Genomic DNA, 22,509 nt, shown 5'->3' with positions numbered 1-22,509 from the left:
TAAGCATTTGGAATGATTCAGGGTTCAATTTCTCCAATATTGAGTTATTAACATTTTTAGCTTTACCTTTATCTTCCAGCTACTTTGAGCATGTCTGGAGAATTCTAAATGCCCAGACTGACAGTGTGACCTTTAATAGACCTCATCACTGTCTCTGTAAGTGCAAAGTAGGTGGGTCTGGTAGAGCTGAACCACTGAGAAAGATTGCAAAAACTTGCAAGTCTTTCCTTGCGCACTTCTGTTCTCTATATAGCTCTCCAATGTCCATTTTTGAAAGAACTTTATTGTAAACACATATTTTTATTTTGAACTGCGATATCTGGTACTACTCTTGGTTAAATAAACCTCTGTTTGATATCAATGCTTGATTGTGTTGCTCTTGCTTGGTCATTTCACCTGGAGGATGAAATGGTCGCCACCCATTCAACGGCTTCTTTCCAGTCAATAACCAATCAGCTGCTTCCCCTATCAACTGACATGCTTTCAGTCAGTAACATGTTGTGACCCAGAGGACACAGAGTTGAAATGACACAGGAAGTGTGCAGGTAGAGAAAAAGGCATAAAACTTTCTTTAATATAAAGTCATAACAGATACCCTGTTTTAAAAATGTTTGTGAGGTTTCTTAAAAACAAAAATCTCATTTGAGACCTATTTAGCTAATGAAAGTGCAAAACAGGTCAGATGTATGGAATTATTTTGTTAGGTACAATTACTTCAAAACTTAATAAAGAGGGCCCGTAATACATCATTTCTAGCTGTTACTGGAACAGGGAATTAACAACTGGTCAGCACTGTGCTCCTCTAATCTCACATGTTACTGCTCTGCATGTATTAAGAGTACACAATTCTATCATTGCTAGACAGTATGTGTATACACTGATGTTATCTTCTCGTTGTTTCGGTTCACCTTGTGTTTCCATTTCAGTAACCCTGGTGACTTTTTAAAAGTTTAAAACACCCCTGTGGCCTCAATAGTTCTTCCAGATACATCTCTAAACTCAAACATCATCCCGTTCACCAAGATTTAACTATTAACCTGTCTCCCTGCAACACTATGTCCTTAATGGATGCAAGAAATGCCTCATTTGCTAATACCACGCAGCGTGGTTAGAAGTAAGAAGACTCATTTGCTTCTTTCTTAGTTAATTGTCAACACATACTAACTCTCTTTCAAAAGAACCAAAGTCCTTTAGTAGACTATTTTGGTAAATGTGTACTACAGAATATAACTGGCTTGTTTCTTTAACCTCCTTAACCTCTGTTTGTTTGTTCCATCTCCGTCACCATGGAAACATACTATGCAACATGCCCAACGGGGGTTGGATTGACATTGATGGTGGAAACTTTGTGTAATACACCTAGAGAGACTGATAATGTTTTAGAATCTGTTACCACACTGCTATAAACACAGGTACTTGCACAAACCACAAGTATTCATTCATAGAAACATTCAACGACTATGACCACAGACTTTAAGAGACACCTGGCCCACCTATTGTGAGGTCTAATGTGCTTATTAAAGCCAATACACAAAAACATCTATTCAGTAAAACATTTCAATATAAATTCTGAGGTAATATTTATAAGAAACATCAAGATAGCTAATACCTTCATCAGTTTCTTACATGTTTCACCTCAATATAAAAAGGTAAATCAAAATCTAAGCAACTTCCTACTAATTTAATTATAGTGTATAGCAAACTATGTCAGTGACATACATATCCCCTACAAAGAATGTGAGTAACATGTTACAGGCCCCAGAATCACCATAGCCTGCAATGTAGCATGTGACTTTTCATGAGAAATACTCAAGTCTTCAGTAACTCAGTCAGGCCTGACACTTACAAAATGAACATTTCGATAGAAAGAGATTCCAGTTTAACTCATTCCCACACAGCAGCTCACCATGTGTCCATGCTGAGCCTCCCAGAAAATTGGTTCCTTACTAATTAATGGCACTCTGTAATAATGGAACTACTGTTTCCAGATAATGCCTCGCCTCGACTTATGAGTTTCATTATTACTGTCACAGCAATGTCATTATCCCTTAATGCAAACCTCAAAAATGACAACACTTTAAGAGTAAGGGAAATGTAAAGAGGGCTGTATGTAAATGTAATGCATCTGATGCTTGATGACTGATTGTATGGTACTCAAATGGGTCTAGCTAATGAAACAATTCTTAAAATCTTGTGCTTTCGTTGGTGATATAGGGATTAAATGTGCAATTCTGAGAGAAGTACATGTTTAATGATATCGGGTACCACAACAGGTTAAGGCAGCCCTCAATCTGCAAGCCTTACCTTCAGGTAGTGAAATTCCCCTCCCCTTCAACACTTTCTTCTTTCTTCTCAGCTGCTTCCCCAAACGACTAACATGCTTTGCAGCCAGTGACTTGCTTTAATATGCCAAACAGGAGAAATACATTTACAATCGGCTGTATCTAACACACTCATTTCTTGAATCTTACCTGTTGGGCATTTCCATTCACTATATAGACATGTATTTTCATTTTAATACATGACATTTGTGTACCAAATAAGGGAGCATTCTCAGTTTGCTGGCCTTGCCTTTAAACATTGGTTTGTTTCAACACTAAACTGTGTAGTGAATGGAAAATTCATGGAATTATTTTGTAAGCTACAACCACTTTAAGACTTGCAACCCCCCTCCCGGTACGTTTTGTTATAAAGATTACATTGACAGGAAATACCAATAGATTTTTTTTTTAATGTGAGATGCACTATTTTGAAAACTGTAGGGACATTCCACCTTTCAAAAGCTTCTAGAAGTGGAAATGTATCTTTATTTAACCTTGGCCTGGGGAAATACATCTATAAACAGTTCCGTACAACCATGCATTTCCCAGCCACAAGCTTTTGCCTCAAATCTAATACAAGCAAAATCTCGTCTTCCTCCAAGCATAACAACCACAGTTCAACAGAATTAACTGATGAACACTGTTCCAAATATAAACGTAGCCAGGAGCTGATTTAATTGTCTACAAATTCTGGATTGTACAACCCATTAGTAAAGGCAAACCAACCAGTATCTTCCAATTCTGACTAATAGAATTCTGCACAGCTGAATTAATTGAATTTATTCAGTCTTGAACAAAGAAGACTATGCAGAGATCTGATTCAAGCATTCAAAATTCTAAAAAGGTATTGACAATGTTGACCCAGGGGACTTTTTCGACCTAAAAAAAAAACCAGGGGACCAGGGGTCACAAATGAAGATTAGATAACAGGGCATTTAGAACAGAAAATAGAAGGCACATTTCCTACACAGTGAATTGTGGGAGTCCTACGCAGTAATGTTGTTGAAGCGGACACCCTGGGATCCTTCAAGAAGCTGCTTGATGAGATTCTGTGATCAATAAGCTACTAACAACCAAATGAGCAAGATGGGCCGAATGGCCTCCTCTCGTTTGTAAACTTTCTTATGTTCTTATGTAGAATGTTTCCTTCATTGGGGGAAAAAAAAACCCAAAACAGTAACATACCATCTTTGTAACTGATGCTTAATTTCAAGCAACCCTAAATGCAATCCAGAAAAAAAAAATTGCAATATTAAATCGATCCTTCATAGCATGAATGCCCTCCGTGATTAAGAGATTGCTTTTAACAGGGTTCCTATCAGTGTGCAGATGGCTTTCAAGGTGCCTCTCTCATTCACTTGTATAGAAAGTGCCAGGTGACAGCAGGTGCATTTGTACACTGCTTGCATACTGTTTTAAAAGTCACCTGCGAGCCAATATCGAAATAACGGATCTAGCATTTCCTGTAAAACATTATCAGCAAGACAAAATCGTCAAATGAAATCCCCTTCAATTAGTTTCGATTTATCAGAATCCAAAAACATTTCGCTGTGCTCATCCTTTAGGTATAGCATTACAATATTTGAAAATGTTTATGCAACCTGTATTAAAGGATCACATGGCTAGGATCAGCACCTGTTTATTTTTATACAACCTGCATTAAAGGATCACATGACTAGGATCAGCACCTGTTTTATGATATACAACCTGTATTAAAAGATCATGTTTATATGTTTGTACTCCTCAGTGGTTCTTTTGCATTTTCTTTTTTTCTTGTAAGACTCTGTTCAGGTGCTTTAACTAGGAGTTCAGAAGCAGCTCTTCAATTCTAGATGCCTGCCATTGACATGCATTAGAAATACCTATGGCAGGCAACTGGAACTGAAGAATATCTCCTGCACTCTGGTGAAAGCACCTGAACACAGACCTACATAAATCACTCAATATTTGAGCAATTGCAAGAAGTAAGAGGGATTTTTAAAGTTTGGTTAATCCCTAAAGATGGCATCTGCTACATGACACCCCTATACTAGCATCAAGCTGGCTGAGCTCAGAGGGAACGATGCCCCAAACTGAGCAACATAAACCATGAGAAATGTCCCAATTACACCATTTTCATTTTTCACTGTGAAGTATGGATGTTATACTTTTCGGATCCAAGCCTTGTGAAAAGTCAAAATATAAAACCACCTTATAAATATTGGTTACTGTCGGCAATCCTGAGTTCTACTACATGTTTTTAATTCAGTTTGCATTATGTCCAGCAAGACAGATTTTGAATCTTATTCAAAATGTATTGCAAATAGGTAACCAGGCAACAGGCACAATAGTGTCAGATTTAAATTGAATTTGTAAGCTAGGACCACAGATCAGACTGCTGGATTTGATTATGGGGAAAATGTTAAAATATATTTTAAAATGTAATTTCCTTTGGTAGAATGGCAGTTTTTCATCTGTGGCTATTATACAGGCACTTGTACGTTTTTACAGCAGTTTATGAGGGTTATCCATTTATTACATAGGCAGGTGAAAGTTTTGAAACTATTCTGTGTACAGCTACTATTGATAGCCAAAACTTGTGACCCTTCCAGCAGCCAGTGTTGATTTCTGATCGATATTGATAATGTCCACCAATAAAGGTTTCATTTAAGACCAAGAGTATACATGGACAGAAAATAACCACTTTGTATGGTACCAGAATTGTTGTATTTCAGCCATTCAAGAAGAGGTCTTAAAGGTCTTGTTTTGGCCTACACAAAGATTGGAAAGAGGAACTCAAAAGGCAGATTTAGGGAAAACAAACAAACAAAAAACCCAGAACCCTTAATAATCGCAATCAAGTAGTAACAGAAATGAAAAAAAGTCATGCAAATAACATTTGAAACAACTTGCTCTTTAAAAAAAAAGCAGTGAATAAGTCATTTTAAAAAACACCCTCTCAGATTTATTTATTAGAGCTGCACGCCCCTAGTAGTTATTGTTATGAACTCACTTCAGACATTCTATTTTTAGGAGCCATTTCAAAAGCAAATAATGATCAAAGGCTAATCACCACTGGTGAATCACTGTACATAGAACATGGGTCATAGGGTAATAAACAGAGACACAATGAAATATTATGAGAATGCAGACATACGACTGGTTTCACAGACCCCAGTTAGCACCTGTCTTGGACTACCTAAACTAACATTAGGTAGTCCAAGATTAGTGCTAATAGGGGCCTGTGAAGCCAGACTTTCTTCTCAGGATTACTGAATATGTTTAGAGATGGATTAATTCATGGTATCACAGGATCCATTCGAGACAGGAAGAAACAAATGTTTTGTTCTGACTCAAAGTCAGAGTGTTTAAAGTTCTGCTTGTTTGAACACTGAGCAGCTGCTTGTATTCCAGGAACCCAGGCCCAGTCCTGGTTCAGGGTATGCTGTAGAAATGTGCATTGTGTGGTTTGCTATGTAATGATTGGGTTTTGACACACAGTTCTTCAAACCCCATGGTGAGTAATACCAAGAAACAGACACTGGCCGCAAGATTCTTTTGGCTTCCTGTCAAATATATTTTTAGTTCTCTACAAGTTCTTTATTGTTGTGAAACCTTCAGGCATTTTTATTTTTCATCGGAGGTTCACGATTATATACAGGGCTTCACAAAAACTCCATCAAAACACATGTAAATACCACAGACATATATTCTGTGATTTATAAAAGCTGCATCTCCCTGTTGAGTCAGTTTCAGTCATCATGGGCAATACAGTAGATCTGAAAGTTTTGTATTTTTTTTTAAAATTATTTATAATGTTTTTAAAACTTTAATTTAAAATGATGATTTTGCATCCTGCGGGAATGCCAGAGAGAATGCAATGCTCCCTGTGGAATCCCCATGAGAAACGCAATGTTTCACAGCCAGGATGCGAACCTGCGCTCCTTTGACTGTACCACTCGCACTGCGCACCATGTGGCCATGCCTTTAGCAGCTGAGCCACTCTGGGACCCAATCTGAAAGGCTTTGACAGAGGTCTGATAGGCAGGGCTGTATCCAAGACTTGATAGTCTTAAAAGCAATGAATCCATGCACCACTCTGGAATCACTGTATCAGGTTTCCACCCTCGCTTCCCTGGAAGATTTAGAAAAGGTAATTATTCTGAACAATTTAAACATCTTGCAGACTCGCATCAAATTAGTGCTGTCCTTCAGTAAAATAAAGACAATTCCCCAATGCCTAGGAATCTGCCATTTTCTATAATTTCACTGAAGTTGATGCTGTCAAAACAGCTACTTAAATGTAATAGAAAAAAGGTTTTCCTTTGAGAACAATGTATGCGTAATCATTTCTCAGCAAGCTCTTGCTGCAAGCAGTGTGGAAGCGTTACAATTTGTACCGTCCAATGTTTTTCACAAAAGATTCAATCTTTTGGTGGGATCAGAGGAGCAGCTTTTCTTGTTCTGATGTGCAGCTCTTTCCATCAAAAAGATACATTAAAAGCAGTCATGGTTTTGGGAAGCCAGATTTGATGTAGATAACCTACTGGATATATGGTATTCAATTTAGATCAGTTTTGAAAATAAACTGCTGCAGAATCCTTTCAATTATTTTAGTTTTTACTGCCCATTTACCTTCGATGGTCCAAATGTCCAAAGTCATTTTGATTGCATTTACTCAAATATTGTGTTGAATAAATAGGGTGTACAAAATTAAATAATTCTGTCACCTACGTATTGTTCATGTTACTTGGTTTACAATTCTTGCATAACCAATCACATCTTGTTTGCAGCAATTAACTCAGCTACTGCATCACAATGCAATTGTCAATGGGGAAGCTTGCACATGTGTAAAAGTTCATCCTGAACACTCTGCCATTCAGCCCTGGGCTCAAGCAGACTCAATTGTACATAATTGTATGGAGGCTTTTGACAAATTGTAACTGCTTCCACAAAATTCAAGACAGAAAGCCAAGATACAGGACTAGGATATAATACAGGAATACAGATAATTAACCTTTGTTGGTTTTCTAATTTTTGTCCAATCCCTGCTTGATTGAAATACAGTCTGTTCTAATGTCTATTACTTTAAACTGGCTTTCCTTCAGACAGCAATTAACAGTGTCTTCATCACTTATGCACCTGATAAAAGGCGGAACAGCATCATTTCCTGCACGATTGCCACCTTGGCAATATTATCAAACGATCATCTTACTCAAATCACTTAGCTAAAGATTTCCTGTCCATGCCTGAGAATTTTGTTGAGTGTAGTTCACAAAGGAGAGGTTTAGTCGTAGCACAGGTCACAATCCTCAATATTAAAAACATGACTTTGCAATGCTTTTGCTGGTGCAGTTTATTTTCTGCAAACGTAATTTGATGCTGCTCAGTCCAGCTAAGTGCAAAATGCACAAGATGACAGCTTTTCGCAGTGCAGTTTACAGACAGTTAAACCGGTGACTAATATGGAAAATATACAGGGTCAATAGGCCTGCTGTAAAAAAAAAAAAAAAAGAAAAAAGAAAAAACTGAATGGAACAAAAATAAGGGAATTTAGTGGCGACTGCAGACAAGACATTCGCTTGTTTAGAACAGGAAGACACTGATGAAAGCACAAGCCAACTTACTGTCTATTTTGTTTCTTCAAACATTTACTTCAGAATCAAATATTGAAGGGTCCCAGACTCACTTGATAAAGGCATGGCATGTGGTGTGCAGGGTAATACAGTCAGTATGGCCTGCCGCTCCAGCTGACCCTATCGGCCTGCTTCGGCCAGGTGCCTGGTGAGCTCAGGCGGACACCTGCAGGGCTTGCCTTTGTCCTCCAGTGGCCAGGAGCTGGGCGTCATCCGTTCTTGTACTCCTGGGTGTAGAGAGGCAGTTGGCTTGGTGGTGAGATCAGGGGACACCCGCTGCCCTTCAGTTCTTCTGAGCTGTTGTGGGGAATTATGTGGTAAGGGGATACAAGGATATTCTAAATTGATTAGATACTGCACCTCACGTCATCCATCAATAAAAGCAAAGAATCAGTGCACCACTAAGAAAAAAACTGTGCATATTTTATTTGTGATTTTTAGGTACAGACAAACAGCTTACATTACTACATAATTTACAATCTCCTTAAAATGATGTGCATGGCAGAGACATGACTTAGATGTATTGCTGTGTTGTCGACTAGAGCTCAGTAAGTAAAGTTCTATCCTGTGTGTTCTTGTAACTTTCTACTGTTTCTTTCCCGTCCTTTTAACAGTTATATAAATGCAATTCTAAAAACCATATCAGGATCGACAAAATCTGATATTTGGCCTACAAGTGAACACATGAATTCTGCAAACTCAGTTTCCTTCTTATTTGCATGCTGCAAGAGGGAGATTTAACCACAGGTTCATACCACTACTGTGCCTCTTGACCCAATTTTCCAAAACAGTACTTCATTGCACCTCAGTTCACTCAATATCTGATCTGAAATGGTAATGTTGCCAGTAATTGAACAGGTAGCAAAATAACTGCACACACTGCTCGATGTTAAAACAAGTAGATCTTCAATCTGTTCTAGCCCTGTTGGAACGGTCATAAAATGGGCATCATTTAATCCTTTAAAACAGACACGAAGAAAAAAGCAAAGTACTTTGAAAAAGCAGCTTCACAGTGCTTGCAAGCTGAAAGCAGTAACTGTTACACAGTATGTTATAAGTGACAATTCTGTAAATCGCCACCCTTGAAAAGATAATGACAAGAAGGTAAACTGGATTTAGGTATTAGAATGGGTTGTGTCCATTTTGCCCGGAGTGTCAGTCTTCTCCCCTGGCTGCTGCGGAGTGGACAGGTGCTCCAGCTCGTAACTTCCGTTCTCTGCTCCCGGCCTCACCTCCCCCGAGCGCGGCCCCTTTTTGTACACCAGGATCTGCTGCAGCTGCTGTCCTGCGTAGTCCGGTTTAGCCGTCAGCGGCCCAGCCGGCACCTTCAGGCCCAGAATGTCTGGCACCATATAGGATTTCAGCCAGCCCACCAGAGGGGTGCTGCCGGGGGTGTAGTGCGTCTGTCTGTGATAGAACAAGAGGCCGTCCACCTGGAGAGATCACAAATCACCGATCAGTTTGGGCAGCAACTACAATTGTTCATTTACTTCTCATTCGATTTATTTGAAGAGACACACTTTACAAAAAGGAATATTGCTAGCTTTCATACTGCCTTGTCAAGGATACAATCACCATATTACCAGCTATAGCAACATGAAAAAGTAGGTTACCATGATCAATTGCCACCACATGTACAGGTTATCTATAAAGACACTTGGGGACAAAACTAAAGGAGAAAACGTATTAGCATGAATTTCAGGAGCGAGCGGTGCCACACACAGTAATGTGCTCCTGTAAGAGGGGACTCGCTGCACGTGATGAAGGATGAGTCATTGGATGACGTGGATGCGTGTTCGCTGCTTGATTGACAGGAGACAGAGACTAGAAGGTTGGGATTGACACGCCCCCCGCAGGAGCGCAGGTTTATTTACCTATCAAACAGAAGGTGCCGTGAAGACAGCTCGCGCTACTCTGCTACAAATGGAGGTCACACTTCCACACCCGTCTGCTATACTGGGTGGGATCTACTATCCCGTAACTAACTCCCTGACCCTCGGGCAGTTCACCCAACTCCAACCTCGGAATATATACACGACCGCTGGTGCGTTGCAGCTTCCTTCTCCCGGAACAAACCCCCTGACCACCTCCCGACCTTGGAGTATACACACGAGCGGCATTAGAGGTGGTCGCTTCATTTCCTGAACCCAGTCGTTCAGCAGCACAGACGGGCCGATGCTTCCACAGCAGCAGCAGCGCTCTGACCCCTATAGCTTACAGCAGCCATGATCTGTATAATCGGGACCCTATATCTGCTGCACCACACCCCCCTGCTGATTAGGAGCTCACAGCTGGTAACCGCACACACTCACACACACACACACGCTGCTCCCTCCCGCAACACAGCAGGCAGGCTGCTGCACAGTGTCAGGTTCCCCATTAAAATCAATCCTGTTCTTATTTATACACTCTTATTTACAATATACAATCACAGAAGCCCCCTCCTTATGTGCAAGGCACTAGCCCTGCTACAGCTCCACATTGTCACAATTCCCCTGTGGCCCTTCTAGATTACCCTATTCACAATAGAAATTAAATTGAAAAAAATAACAATAAAAGAAATCCACCACTATATTACTTAAGACATTTGCTTCAGCAAATATAAAAATCAGTTGGGAAACAAATAATTCTTATTATATGGTATTGGTTGTATATTTTTAATCTGCAATCTGGTAACTGCAAATCAGACAACGACGATGATTTTCCAAGCAAACGTTACATAATAGAGCAAAAAGCTTCAGATTTCTGTCCCCTAATCTTCTGTGACGTTTGAAACCATTCTTAGCTTTTTCTTTATTACTCAAGACTATGCTGTTCATTCATCAGCTCCTCTTTAGTTCTAGGTGTCTGTTATAGATGTATGTAATGTAGACTGGATCAAAGCATCTTGAGAACAGTAAGCACCAGCAGCACCTAGTGCACAGCACTGTAGTGCCAGCAAAACAAAGGAAACGTGATCCAAAGTTGGAGATCACTAGATGGCGCTGGCTCTTACTTCTATACAGACATTTATATATATAGACATATAAAGGTAAGGGAGCAGTATACACTTCATACAACAATGAAGACACTGAAATCACTCTACAAGGTGAATTCCACTCCCCCCCCAATGAAAAGCAGCCTCACCTGGAAGCTGTACTCCGCAGCAAGGGCCTGACAGATGGACTCAGACGAGCATGGGACGCTTTGCAGGCTAACAAACCGGAACTGTGTACAGAAACAAAAACAATATAAAAAAAAACAAAAAAAAAAAACATTAATTGTAGCTAAGAAAAGCATTCCATAAATCTTCTAGCAAACAATGTACTTTTATTTTAAAACAGACACCTGGTGCTACAGACAATCCCAGTTTGCCTGCCTTGCCTGGAAGTCTGTTACTGCTTTACTTCATTGGTCATTCCACCCCAGCAGTGTCTTCGAGGTCAAAGCATCGTCACGCAATAGGGGAAGCAGCAGATTGGTTTTTGACAGGTAAGAAGCCAGTGAAGTGAAAGACATGGCTTACAAACAGAGATTTATTTACCTAGAGTATGACTAGATATCAGGATTTAAAATGAAAATACATGTCTGCTAAAACATGCAGTTCTTTCAAAACTGCACATTTGAGACCTATATCAATGTGCATGATGGAGAACGATTGCTAGCTGCAATTACTTTAAAAGGAAGCTTTTCTTTTTCTTGTTTTTATTTTTACAACATCCCCCCCCCCCCCCAAAAAAAAAGTATATGCAATACAAAATCCAATCAGCAGTGATTCTAGTTTCAAATAAAAACCAATGAAGAGTAAATGGTCAAATATACCCAGATGTTAAATTCAACACATTTTTACCAAGTTACTGTATATGTACACAATTGAAAATGTACTGCTGGAAATAAATATTGCAGCTGCCACATGACAGGCTATGGACATAGCTGACAACGACCATGCAGTCAAATACATTAGATGTTAGCTTTGAACAATGCCATAGATTCATAAGTTACTTTGCCTGGTTAATCACATTGAGTCTGGGCTATTACCCAAACAATACAAGTTATCCTGGAGATATTGCAACATCTTTCAAAGAAAGTGAAATAAAACTGATGGAAAGAACACGGACATGGTGCTTTTCACTAAATTAAAAAAGACAGCTATGACTGTTAATGTGCAAGAAAATCTACAATATAAATGACCTCTTGACTGCACAGATAAAACAATTACATGGGCACAGACTAATAAACTAGCTAGTCAGTATCATACAATCTCCCTGTCAGGACTGTAAATGCAATATTGAAGATATTCTGGATTATCATATTGTGTTGATCCATTAACCCTTTGCGGTCAATTTATTCAGCGCGTCTCAGGCGCGTCAGGTTCAATTTATTTTCACACTCTCAGTTTATTTTAGACGTGTTGTTTAAAAGTATTTTTTCACAGTAAAACAGGTTTAAAAGGCACTGCATATCAACAGGACAGTCAGTACTTCATCTCCAGCCCCGCCCCACCCCTCATTTGCTGTTTTTTTCACGTACCTCTTGATAGTAGTGCATACCGATAAATCATCTCCTGATCACTCGTTTTACCACCAAACTCCTCAATAATGCGATCCAAGTCATTATTTTATTACTATAACATCTAAAAAAAAGCTCTGCAAATGTCTGTGATATTCTTTAAGCGCTGGATGCAGAAGCAGCTATCTTGTTTGTTTATGACCGTGTTATCTATGTGATGCCGGGGCTATCTGTATTCATGAGATACACCCCCCTTTTTTTTTTTTTTTGTTCGGCTTCTCTCGGCTCCTATAGATCTCACTGAGCCATTGAATGGTTTTCTCGGCTTTTTCCGAAGAAAAAAACGACTAGAGACCTGTTTTTTGCGTCTTTTTGGTGATGTCGGACAGGACAGGGTCCGACATTGGACCGGAAAGGGAAAATTGCAATGTCGGACCAGGTCCGACATAGGACCGCAAAGGGTTAAACCTACATCAGCATTATATACCTGAAAATGTGTATAATCATCCCCAGATTATGATCCCCTCAATAAACTTGTCTTTTGCCAAAAGACCATGATAAGTTTCCATAAAGATGTGCCCACTCCCCATGTAAATGGTGTTGGACCCATCACATGACGTAAAGGACGAGAGGTCCACTGGTATACAATACACACTACGAGCCAATAGGGTTTATACAGGTGACATGGAACGCACGGAAAACACACACACATAGCCACAGCAGTCACATCCACTGGCTTATAACTTAACGCAGTACGAAGGTTCACTACATTGGATGCCTACCGGATTGATCTTGGTTATTTCTGCGAGCTTCACAGCCTCCTCCTGTACTTTTGAGTGCAGCCAATAGAATCGGAACTCTGTCTGGAGGGAAATGGACAAAAAAATGACATTTAAGGAGGGCCCAGAATAAACACTGAAGACTATCTATAAAACCTAGCACGTGCTTAGACACTCTGCTACACTTGAGCAACTTTTTATAATGCAGCTGATCACTTTGCAAAGGGACTATTTTTTTCACCTCACTGCACCTGCTTAAAATCCTGTTATGTTTGCTCTGTGTGTGTATATATATATATATATATATATATATATATATATATATATATATATATATATACACAGTGCCTTGCGAAAGTATTCGGCCCCCTTGAACTTTGCGACCTTTTGCCACATTTCAGGCTTCAAACATAAAGATATGAAACTGTAATTTTTTGTGAAGAATCAACAACAAGTGGGACACAATCATGAAGTGGAACGAAATTTATTGGATATTTCAAACTTTTTTAACAAATAAAAAACTAAAAAATTGGGCGTGCAAAATTATTCAGCCCCCTTAAGTTAATACTTTGTAGCGCCACCTTTTGCTGCGATTACAGCTGTAAGTCGCTTGGGGTATGTCTCTATCAGTTTTGCACATCGAGAGACTGAAATTTTTGCCCATTCCTCCTTGCAAAACAGCTCGAGTTCAGTGAGGTTGGATGGAGAGCATTTGTGAACAGCAGTTTTCAGTTCTTTCCACAGATTCTCGATTGGATTCAGGTCTGGACTTTGACTTGGCCATTCTAACACCTGGATATGTTTATTTGTGAACCATTCCATTGTAGATTTTGCTTTATGTTTTGGATCATTGTCTTGTTGGAAGACAAATCTCCGTCCCAGTCTCAGGTCTTTTGCAGACTCCATCAGGTTTTCTTCCAGAATGGTCCTGTATTTGGCTCCATCCATCTTCCCATTAATTTTTACCATCTTCCCTGTCCCTGCTGAAGAAAAGCAGGCCCAAACCATGATGCTGCCACCACCATGTTTGACAGTGGGGATGGTGTGTTCAAGGTGATGAGCTGTGTTGCTTTTACGCCAAACATAACGTTTTGCATTGTTGCCAAAAAGTTCGATTTTGGTTTCATCTGACCAGAGCACCTTCTTCCACATGTTTGGTGTGTCTCCCAGGTGGCTTGTGGCAAACTGTAAACGACACTTTTTATGGATATCTTTAAGAAATGGCTTTCTTCTTGCCACTCTTCCATAAAGGCCAGATTTGTGCAGTATACGACTGATTGTCGTCCTATGGACAGAGTCTCCCACCTCAGCTGTAGATCTCTGCAGTTCATCCAGAGTGATCATGGGCCTCTTGGCTGCATCTCTGATCAGTCTTCTCCTTGTATGAGCTGAAAGTTTAGAGGGACGGCCAGGTCTTGGTAGATTTGCAGTGGTCTGATACTCCTTCCATTTCAATATTATCGCTTGCACAGTGCTCCTTGGGATGTTTAAAGCTTGGGAAATCTTTTTGTATCCAAATCCGGCTTTAAACTTCTCCACAACAGTATCTCGGACCTGCCTGGTGTGTTCCTTGTTCTTCATGATGCTCTCTGCGCTTTAAACGGACCTCTGAGACTATCACAGTGCAGGTGCATTTATACGGAGACTTGATTACACACAGGTGGATTCTATTTATCATCATTAGTCATTTAGGTCAACATTGGATCATTCAGAGATCCTCACTGAACTTATGGAGAGAGTTTGCTGCACTGAAAGTAAAGGGGCTGAATAATTTTGCACGCCCAATTTTTCAGTTTTTTATTTGTTAAAAAAGTTTGAAATATCCAATAAATTTCGTTCCACTTCATGATTGTGTTCCACTTGTTGATTCTTCACAAAAAATTACAGTTTCATATCTTTATGTTTGAAGCCTGAAATGTGGCAAAAGGTCGCAAAGTTCAAGGGGGCCGAATACTTTCACAAGGCACTGTATATATATATATATATATATATATAAACTGAAATCAATACTTTTCTTTTTTAAACTGGTACATGAAAGTTTTCAGTCCACACTGAAGACCAGGGACTGAAGTCAGAGATCATGTTAAATGACAAACACATCTTTCTCATATAGTTCTGTTTTTACCCCATCTGCTGGATATCTGCCACTACTACACCTTCAGAATTAATTTTAAATCCCATGCTTTTTATCTTTTTACCCATCAATTAACTGTGCCAATATTTTACCAGCACTTTATTTTCACATTATTCCTGAGCTCAGAGCACCCCCCAACCCCCGGACTGCAGGCATCCATCAAGCCCACCACACTCCCCAGGCCTTACTCAATCAGAAGTATCTAACCCTATTCACAAGGGGATTTGAATTGCCCATACCTGGCAGTCATACACAGGGTGTCCTCTCCAGCACATGACATCTAAGACATAGTACGTCCTGTCCACTTCACTGAAGATACAGTCCAGGATGGTGTAATCTAAAGACACAGCCAGGGGAAACTTCATTCAACAAAATAACTTCAATTTATATAGTGTCTTTCACGCTGTGGCTCCTCAAAGCACATAATAACCCTTTTCATGCACTATTAAGACACCTACTTTTTGTGCCAGTGACCTTTCGTTCCTGAGAATCAAGGTCATGAATTAAAGTGTTACAGAACACCCTGCAAAGTTTACAAGAAACTAATTTCATTATCTTTCCTATGTCCTGTGTTGTCCATATTTTTAATCACACTGCTAACGCTTTTTTTGTCACACATCATAAATCATGAACTAGATACACTGGGGTGTTATGAAACATAAATCTCTTTCTCCTGGCGAATGTTCCCAAGTAAAAGTTGAAGAAAATAATTCCCTCGTTGATTTACCTATGATGTGCGAATTAAAAATAAATTCAAAACTATTGGGAATATGCTGAAAACTGCTGTGATATGGACAACACGGGATACAGCAAAAGAAAGCAATGCATTTCCTGTAAACACTGCAGGAAGTTTTGTCAACTTGAACAACTTTTCATGAATTCTGTTCTATTTTTTCATGAACTCTCTTTTCTGACTCTAGGATGTTGTACTTATACAGATCACTACTGCAAACGAGAGATTTAAAATAATACTGATTATATCAATATGTAATATCTGTAAACTTTGAGAAAGTCTGACGAGAATACAAAGTTCACAATAAAAAGGCACTTCAACTTTCTGGGCCTAATTTAGAAGCAAGACCAAAAGGATCATTTTCTGAGAGGAATAAAACTAGGAACTGTATAAAACAAGAATTTGCTTGCAGTTAAATTACTGTTCGGAGTAGTGGTCAGGTCTTTATAATGTGTTTGTATATAAGCATACATATAAAGTAATCCCGACTCACAGCCAGGCAGACCCTTGTGTTTCTCAGACCTGTGGACACACGTACCTTTTCCTATGGCAGAGTTGCGCCTGTTTCCACCTGGCAACAGGGAAGGGAAGCGGTTCACACAGTAGCCACTTTTCGTATAGACTGCAGTCGAACCCTAGAATTATAAAAAAATCAAATCAAATCAAATCATGACAACAAAAAGAACACAGTTCTCCTGCTATCATTTCTAGTCAGTGAACTGACAGTATATTGTGGAAAGGGCTGTATATCATTCAGATTGAAGAGCCTTAAAATTACAGTGGAGCACAGTTTCCAGGACATTATCCTTCCAAGAAAGTCGTAAATACAAAATTAGAGCCACCAGGATGATAAGAAACTAGATTACCACGATATATGTGATATATGTATATACCTATGACAGACCTGTCCTCCACATATATTTTTTTTTTATTCCAGGACTAACACAATGTTTCATGATCATTTCTTAGATTGATATTGATGTGAAACAAATCTCCAGTTGAATTGTTCTGTTTCATCAATCACATTTATGAACGAGAGGAGGCCATTCAGCCCATCTAAGCCTGTCCGCTTCCTCGTAGCTGACTGATCTAGAACTTTGTCAAGTTTAAAAGATCCAAGTGAATCTGCCTCACCAACATGACTCGGTAACCCATTCCATACCCTCACCACTGTGTGAAAAGTAGTCGTTGTAAAGTGAAAGTAGTACATATAAAAATATCATTAATGGCTTATGAAATAGGACTGTAGGTTAAAATAAATCTTGCCAAAATTAGAAGGTTAATATTTATTAGACAAAAAGGTGAGAGAACCATAGAAGACAGCTGAATAACAAATGTGAAGATACTATCTCAAAGAGTGAGGTCTGTTTCATCGATATGACCAGGTGTTAAAGTGGTGCAGTATCACAAAGACATCTCAATAACTCCACTAACAATCAGAGAACAGTAGCTGTGACAGTGAAATGATCAAGCAGGTAGCCAGAGTGACGAGGAGAGGAGAGACTGGAATGGGTCCTTACCTTGGAAGCCACGATAAGAGACCTCTTCCCAACAGGACAGACCACCATTAGCCACTCAGTGGCCAGGTCCGAGGGGATGTCCACCAACCACTCCGACAGCATCAGCTGAGAGGAGACAGCAGCCGTCAGTAGTAACACATTGTTGATACAAAGTGGCACACCAATAAGGATTATGCTTGTAGATCTATTAATAGCCAGTTTAAACAGGAATATTATTCTGCAAGACTAACAGTTCACTGTTTTATTCAAACTTGGCCATGGTGGTAATCCAACATTGATTTTCTATATATGCTATACACTTTAAATTGCATTCCCTAGTTCACCTCAATCTCTACAAGTATGAAAAGCTTCCTGAAGACCTGCCAGTTACAATACTGTATGTTTTGCTTCAACACATAGAACAAGAGTTTTACTTTTTGACTGCTTACTTCTCCTCAACAGACAGTACAAAATAGTTTTCCATGTGGCGTTAGTGTTTAAAGTGTGGGGTCTCATTCATGTGACCTTAGGTTAAAACAATGTGTGAATTGGGTAATGTTTAATGGACCACAGTGGTTATGGAATCACAGTTGTGTACCAAACACTAAATTAACTCAAAAGGCTACACAAACCTAAGTTAGCACTTAGAGGCAACTGGTGCGAATCCAGGTCAGTAAATACAAAATGTTTCGGTCTCTATACCCCAGAAACGTCACATGACCTCTGCGGTACAGTGCTGACTTGCCCCTCACAGCGTTGCTTAATTAAATGTGGCAGCCTCAGTTGTCCCACATGCACATTTCTAATTAGATTGGCAGGGTGGGTGAAAGTATTTTGAGACTGACCTGATTGGCATAGTGTTTTGGCAGTTTTTTCTTCTCCCCAATCTCCATCCCCTCTTCCTCTGCCTCCACTTCCTCCCCCTGCTCTTCATCGCTGTCTGCTCCTGTCCAGTCACCATCAGCCAGCCGTCTTGCGTGGTTTACATAATTCAGCCTTTTCCTAAAAAACAAAAAACAATGTCCTTATATAAACATGCAAACCTAGATTTATATATGGAGTCAAAAACATTGAGTGAAATAGCTCGCATCACTTGATTTTCAAGGTGTGATGGCAGAAGGCACAAGGATGTGTTGCAGTAAGAATACCTCTGTTAAAAAAGGGGAACAAGACTAAAAGGCTAAAATATGCACAAGAACACAGAAATTGGACTATGAAACAATGGTCAAAGGAGCTTTGGACTGTTGATGGATGGACAACGACACCGGTGCCTTCTGCCAGTTCTGTTGTCAATTCAACGCTTGTCTTCTTTCTACTCCTTAAGAATATTATCTTCAAGTATTGCTCATCCTTGTTAGACAGCTTTTTGGGTCTTCCAGTCCTGGGTTTGTCAATTACAGATGATGTTTCTCTGTACTATTATGCTTTGGATACCACACCTTAAAAATCGAGTGATGTGAGCTATTTCACACAATGTTTTTCCTTCTTTATGCAAGTCAAGGTTGTTATGATAGTAGAAAACACTAGTGGAGGCTTTGAGTAAATTGTTGATGCTCATAATGCATCAGAGTACAAAAATACAACATGTCTAAGACTTTTGCACAGCAGTGTATATATATATATGTGTAGACATATATATATATATTGCTGTCAGTAGGAAAATGCAACATGTCTAAGACTTTTGCACAGCAATGTACATACATACATACAGTATATATATATATATATATATATATATATAAAGATAGGGATTCTAGAAAGCATCCAGCTGTGATGGTCCCGCCTTCCAGCAATACTGGCAAATTTGCAAACCTCTGTGGCATGTTAAGAGCAATATTGTAGAAACATTGCACAGTACTCACGATTTCTGCAGTTCCAGGAACCTGCGGCGTCGCTCGCTCTGCTCCAGCACACTGTATTTGGACTTGTACTGCGCAAGGCGAGGGTGGGGTGCTGACGTGCTGTTGGGCTCCTGAGAGACCGAGAAGCTGGCCGAGAGCGCCTGGCTGAGTTCGTCCATTGCACTGCTTGAAGGCACAACTTTTATTTATTCATTTATATATTACTGAAAAAACAACTGCTTATATAGTAGTCTCTTCAAGACCAGCTACTGCTTACATAGTGTCAAGAAATACACTTACATAATGCTATATTATATTATGTCAAATATGACTTTGTTATTAGTCCTGTAATTAAAAAATAAAAATAATAATACAAAATTAAAGAGAGCCCGTTTTATACAAGGACTACTACACAGTTTTCACAACCCACGTTATTTTCTTAAGTCATGTGTATTTCCTTGCTAAGTGAGGTCACTGGGTGTAGAAAGAGAATCTTGTGGTACTTATGATCCAACTGTAGGTTTATAGGATGATTTGGGGAAACTATGGAGTAGGTACACCACATATAAAAATACTACACCATCCAAAAAACATTAACGGTAGTTTGCATTATAAGTACCAACAATTAGCAAGAAAATACACACAGGACTGCATAAAATAAAATGCAGTCTTGGGGGCGGGACATGCAACATGTTGGGAAAATTACAAAATTAAAAACAGCAGCACGTGATAGCAGCCAGCATGGAAATATATCATGCCACCAGATTAGGAGACACAGCTGGAAAATCAAAGGGTTGGGTGTGTGGAAATGTATGGGTACAATACCTTGGTCTAATTTGGGGAATATTTCACCTGGGATCTACAGAACAACCTCTGAACTAAATATCTGGAATATATGATCAAATGTATCGAATTACACCATTTACTACATATCTGACATCATTCAAATATGTACATGCTTTCAGAACATTATTATTTCAATGGGGTTGGTGGGGGGGGGGGGGGGGGGGGGGAATGTCAGTTAACACTAACTGATACGGTGATGATGACATAGGGACAGACAGACCTGGACGGGAGCACCTCAGCTTCACGTGTCCCGGACACTCGTGTGTAAAGACAGTTAACATTCAATATATTAAACCCAGTAGTATGTTAATACTATAGTTGAAGGTGTAGTATAAACTGTAATTACTAGTGCACAGTATAGTAAATACTATAATGGTAAAACTATAGTTCCTCCAAAAATACAATGGTAAGTTACTGTGATAAAACTATAGTAAATGCACTACAGTTTTACTATAGTATTTTTTTCCTGGGCCGGTCGGGAAAGGTAATTACAAGTTTGTATACGGCCCTTTGGTAAAACAGTTTGGGGACCCCTGCTCTAAAGTTGTCCTCGGATTGTGTTCAGTACATCGCGACCCTATTCTGTGGTCTTCACTGTGACGCAGTGGCAGGTTTCTGTGCAAAACATCTAAAACCCAGTAAAAACAGATTACCTTCTTTACCCTCCTGCGCTTGTGAATCAGCTGCCCTGACTGACTGCTACTGCGGCATATTATTATTATGCATCTAATATTACAATTTCTAAAATTGTACGTTTAGAAAACGTAAGCACTGCCAAAAATAGTGTTAGATTAATGTATTTCTTGCTTGTCTTTTGGAATAACTAATCATCAAACAAATTCGCGTATCACGTATAATAAATAACGCAAAACAGTATTTTACCTACACAAAAAAATACTTACTGCTTTTCGAAAATTCCACGCAACAGGGTTTCAGCTTCTGTGCTGCAGCAACTTTTCGGTGGAATAACTATAAATTTACCCAGAGTTCATACACACGCATGGACGAGCAATCCGTATAGAGCGGCAATTATTTTTATTATTATTTCTCTCTTTATAATTTGATATGCTAGTTAGTTTACTGTATATAATAGTATATTTTTAAATATCAATAACTGTTCGTCAGACTGATTTAAAAAACAAAACAGAACAAAAAAAACCTTGAAACACGACTTCCTGTTATGCGTCGCAATGAATTTCGGGAGTTGTAGTTTTTTTTTATCAGCTTTTGTGGCTTTTTTTTTCATTTTGTCTGCTTCACAGAAAGTTTGCAAATAAAACATATACAAATCTGCTGGTTTTGTTACCATCTGTGTGCATGTTGTACTTTTTCTCCATATAATTTCTCACTTTTACTGCCTAGTTATCTTATTCTATAACAGATATAAAAGGTGTTTTATTCTTGTGATGTTGTGCGTTCTGTGTCTGTCCAAAATACACAGCAATGGTGAAACGCTAACATCTGAAATATGCCTGTGGAGATACCAGATTTTCCTAAATGTCTTGTAGTTCAGGTACCCACAGTGTGCCTCAAGGAATGAACATCTGTTTCCTGTTCGCATTTCAGCCTCTGAGAGGCAGTAGAGAACTTTATTTTAAAAAAAAGAAACAATCCTCAAGTAAAAACTTTCCCTGACTGTCCTTGTGAGTACGTCATGGAAAGAGTTACATTGTTAAACAGCCGAGACTGAGGCATAGTTACAAATAAATCATTAATCATTAATTATACAAACAAACAACCATCGGACGACACGCTGTGCGGCTTAAACAAAAGAGGATGCATGGACACAGGGACTAACATTAAGGATTTTTTTTTTTCTTTTACAGAAAATATGGAGCAAGTTTACAAAGGAATGTCGATCAAGCCCACAATGCACTTGGAATATTCATTACTCACCCCTTTTTAGAAAAAAATAAATACCGTGCTCATTTCCCAGGGCAGGTCGTCTTTGTGCTGGAGTGAAATGTTGAAATAATGTTTTCATTTGTGTTTTCCTTTCCATAACAGAGGTGGAGAGCAATCGCCCGGTTTTCTTTTGGATTTTTTTAACCAGAAACAAAATATACGGATCTGCAACATTCTGAAACTGAGAAACAGCTGTTAAGACTTCATGAGCCGGTGCGTCCTTTCAGAGGGGGGACGTTTGGAGCGGACTTTATGATAAGGGATCAATCGCTGGAGATTTTAGCAGCAGCTGCTGTTGTTGACTATCAAGGCAAAGGACGATACAGGCAGAAAGGAACGTTTAACAGA

The 22,509-nt window shown here is 39.2% G+C and overlaps 1 protein-coding gene across 4 annotated transcripts; it reads right to left on the bottom strand.

Moving 5' to 3' along the window:
• Positions 1-8,338: 8,338 nt before the first annotated feature.
• On the bottom strand, positions 8,339-22,503 carry LOC117427889 (snurportin-1-like). Of its 4 annotated transcripts, none has more exons than XM_058994922.1 (9): positions 22,153-22,503; positions 19,432-19,596; positions 18,415-18,571; positions 17,591-17,695; positions 16,609-16,705; positions 15,577-15,674; positions 13,207-13,287; positions 11,063-11,143; positions 8,339-9,369 (listed from the first exon to the last, which is right to left on the bottom strand). In XM_058994922.1, exons 2-9 carry the CDS (start codon positions 19,587-19,589, stop codon positions 9,052-9,054), a joined length of 1,095 nt encoding a protein of 364 aa, XP_058850905.1. In that variant the 5' UTR covers positions 19,590-19,596; positions 22,153-22,503; the 3' UTR covers positions 8,339-9,051. The 4 variants fall into 4 exon arrangements, with proteins under 4 accessions (XP_058850905.1, XP_058850906.1, XP_058850903.1 ...); XM_058994923.1 differs by having other exon boundaries at positions 19,432-19,593; XM_058994920.1 differs by lacking the exon at positions 22,153-22,503 and adding an exon at positions 21,159-21,445.
• Positions 22,504-22,509: the final 6 nt, after the last annotated feature.

The sequence above is a fragment of the Acipenser ruthenus genome, chromosome 21, assembly GCF_902713425.1.
Source record: "Acipenser ruthenus chromosome 21, fAciRut3.2 maternal haplotype, whole genome shotgun sequence".
Lineage (NCBI taxonomy): Eukaryota > Metazoa > Chordata > Actinopteri > Acipenseriformes > Acipenseridae > Acipenser > Acipenser ruthenus.
This window is presented reverse-complemented; position numbering and strand designations above follow the sequence as displayed.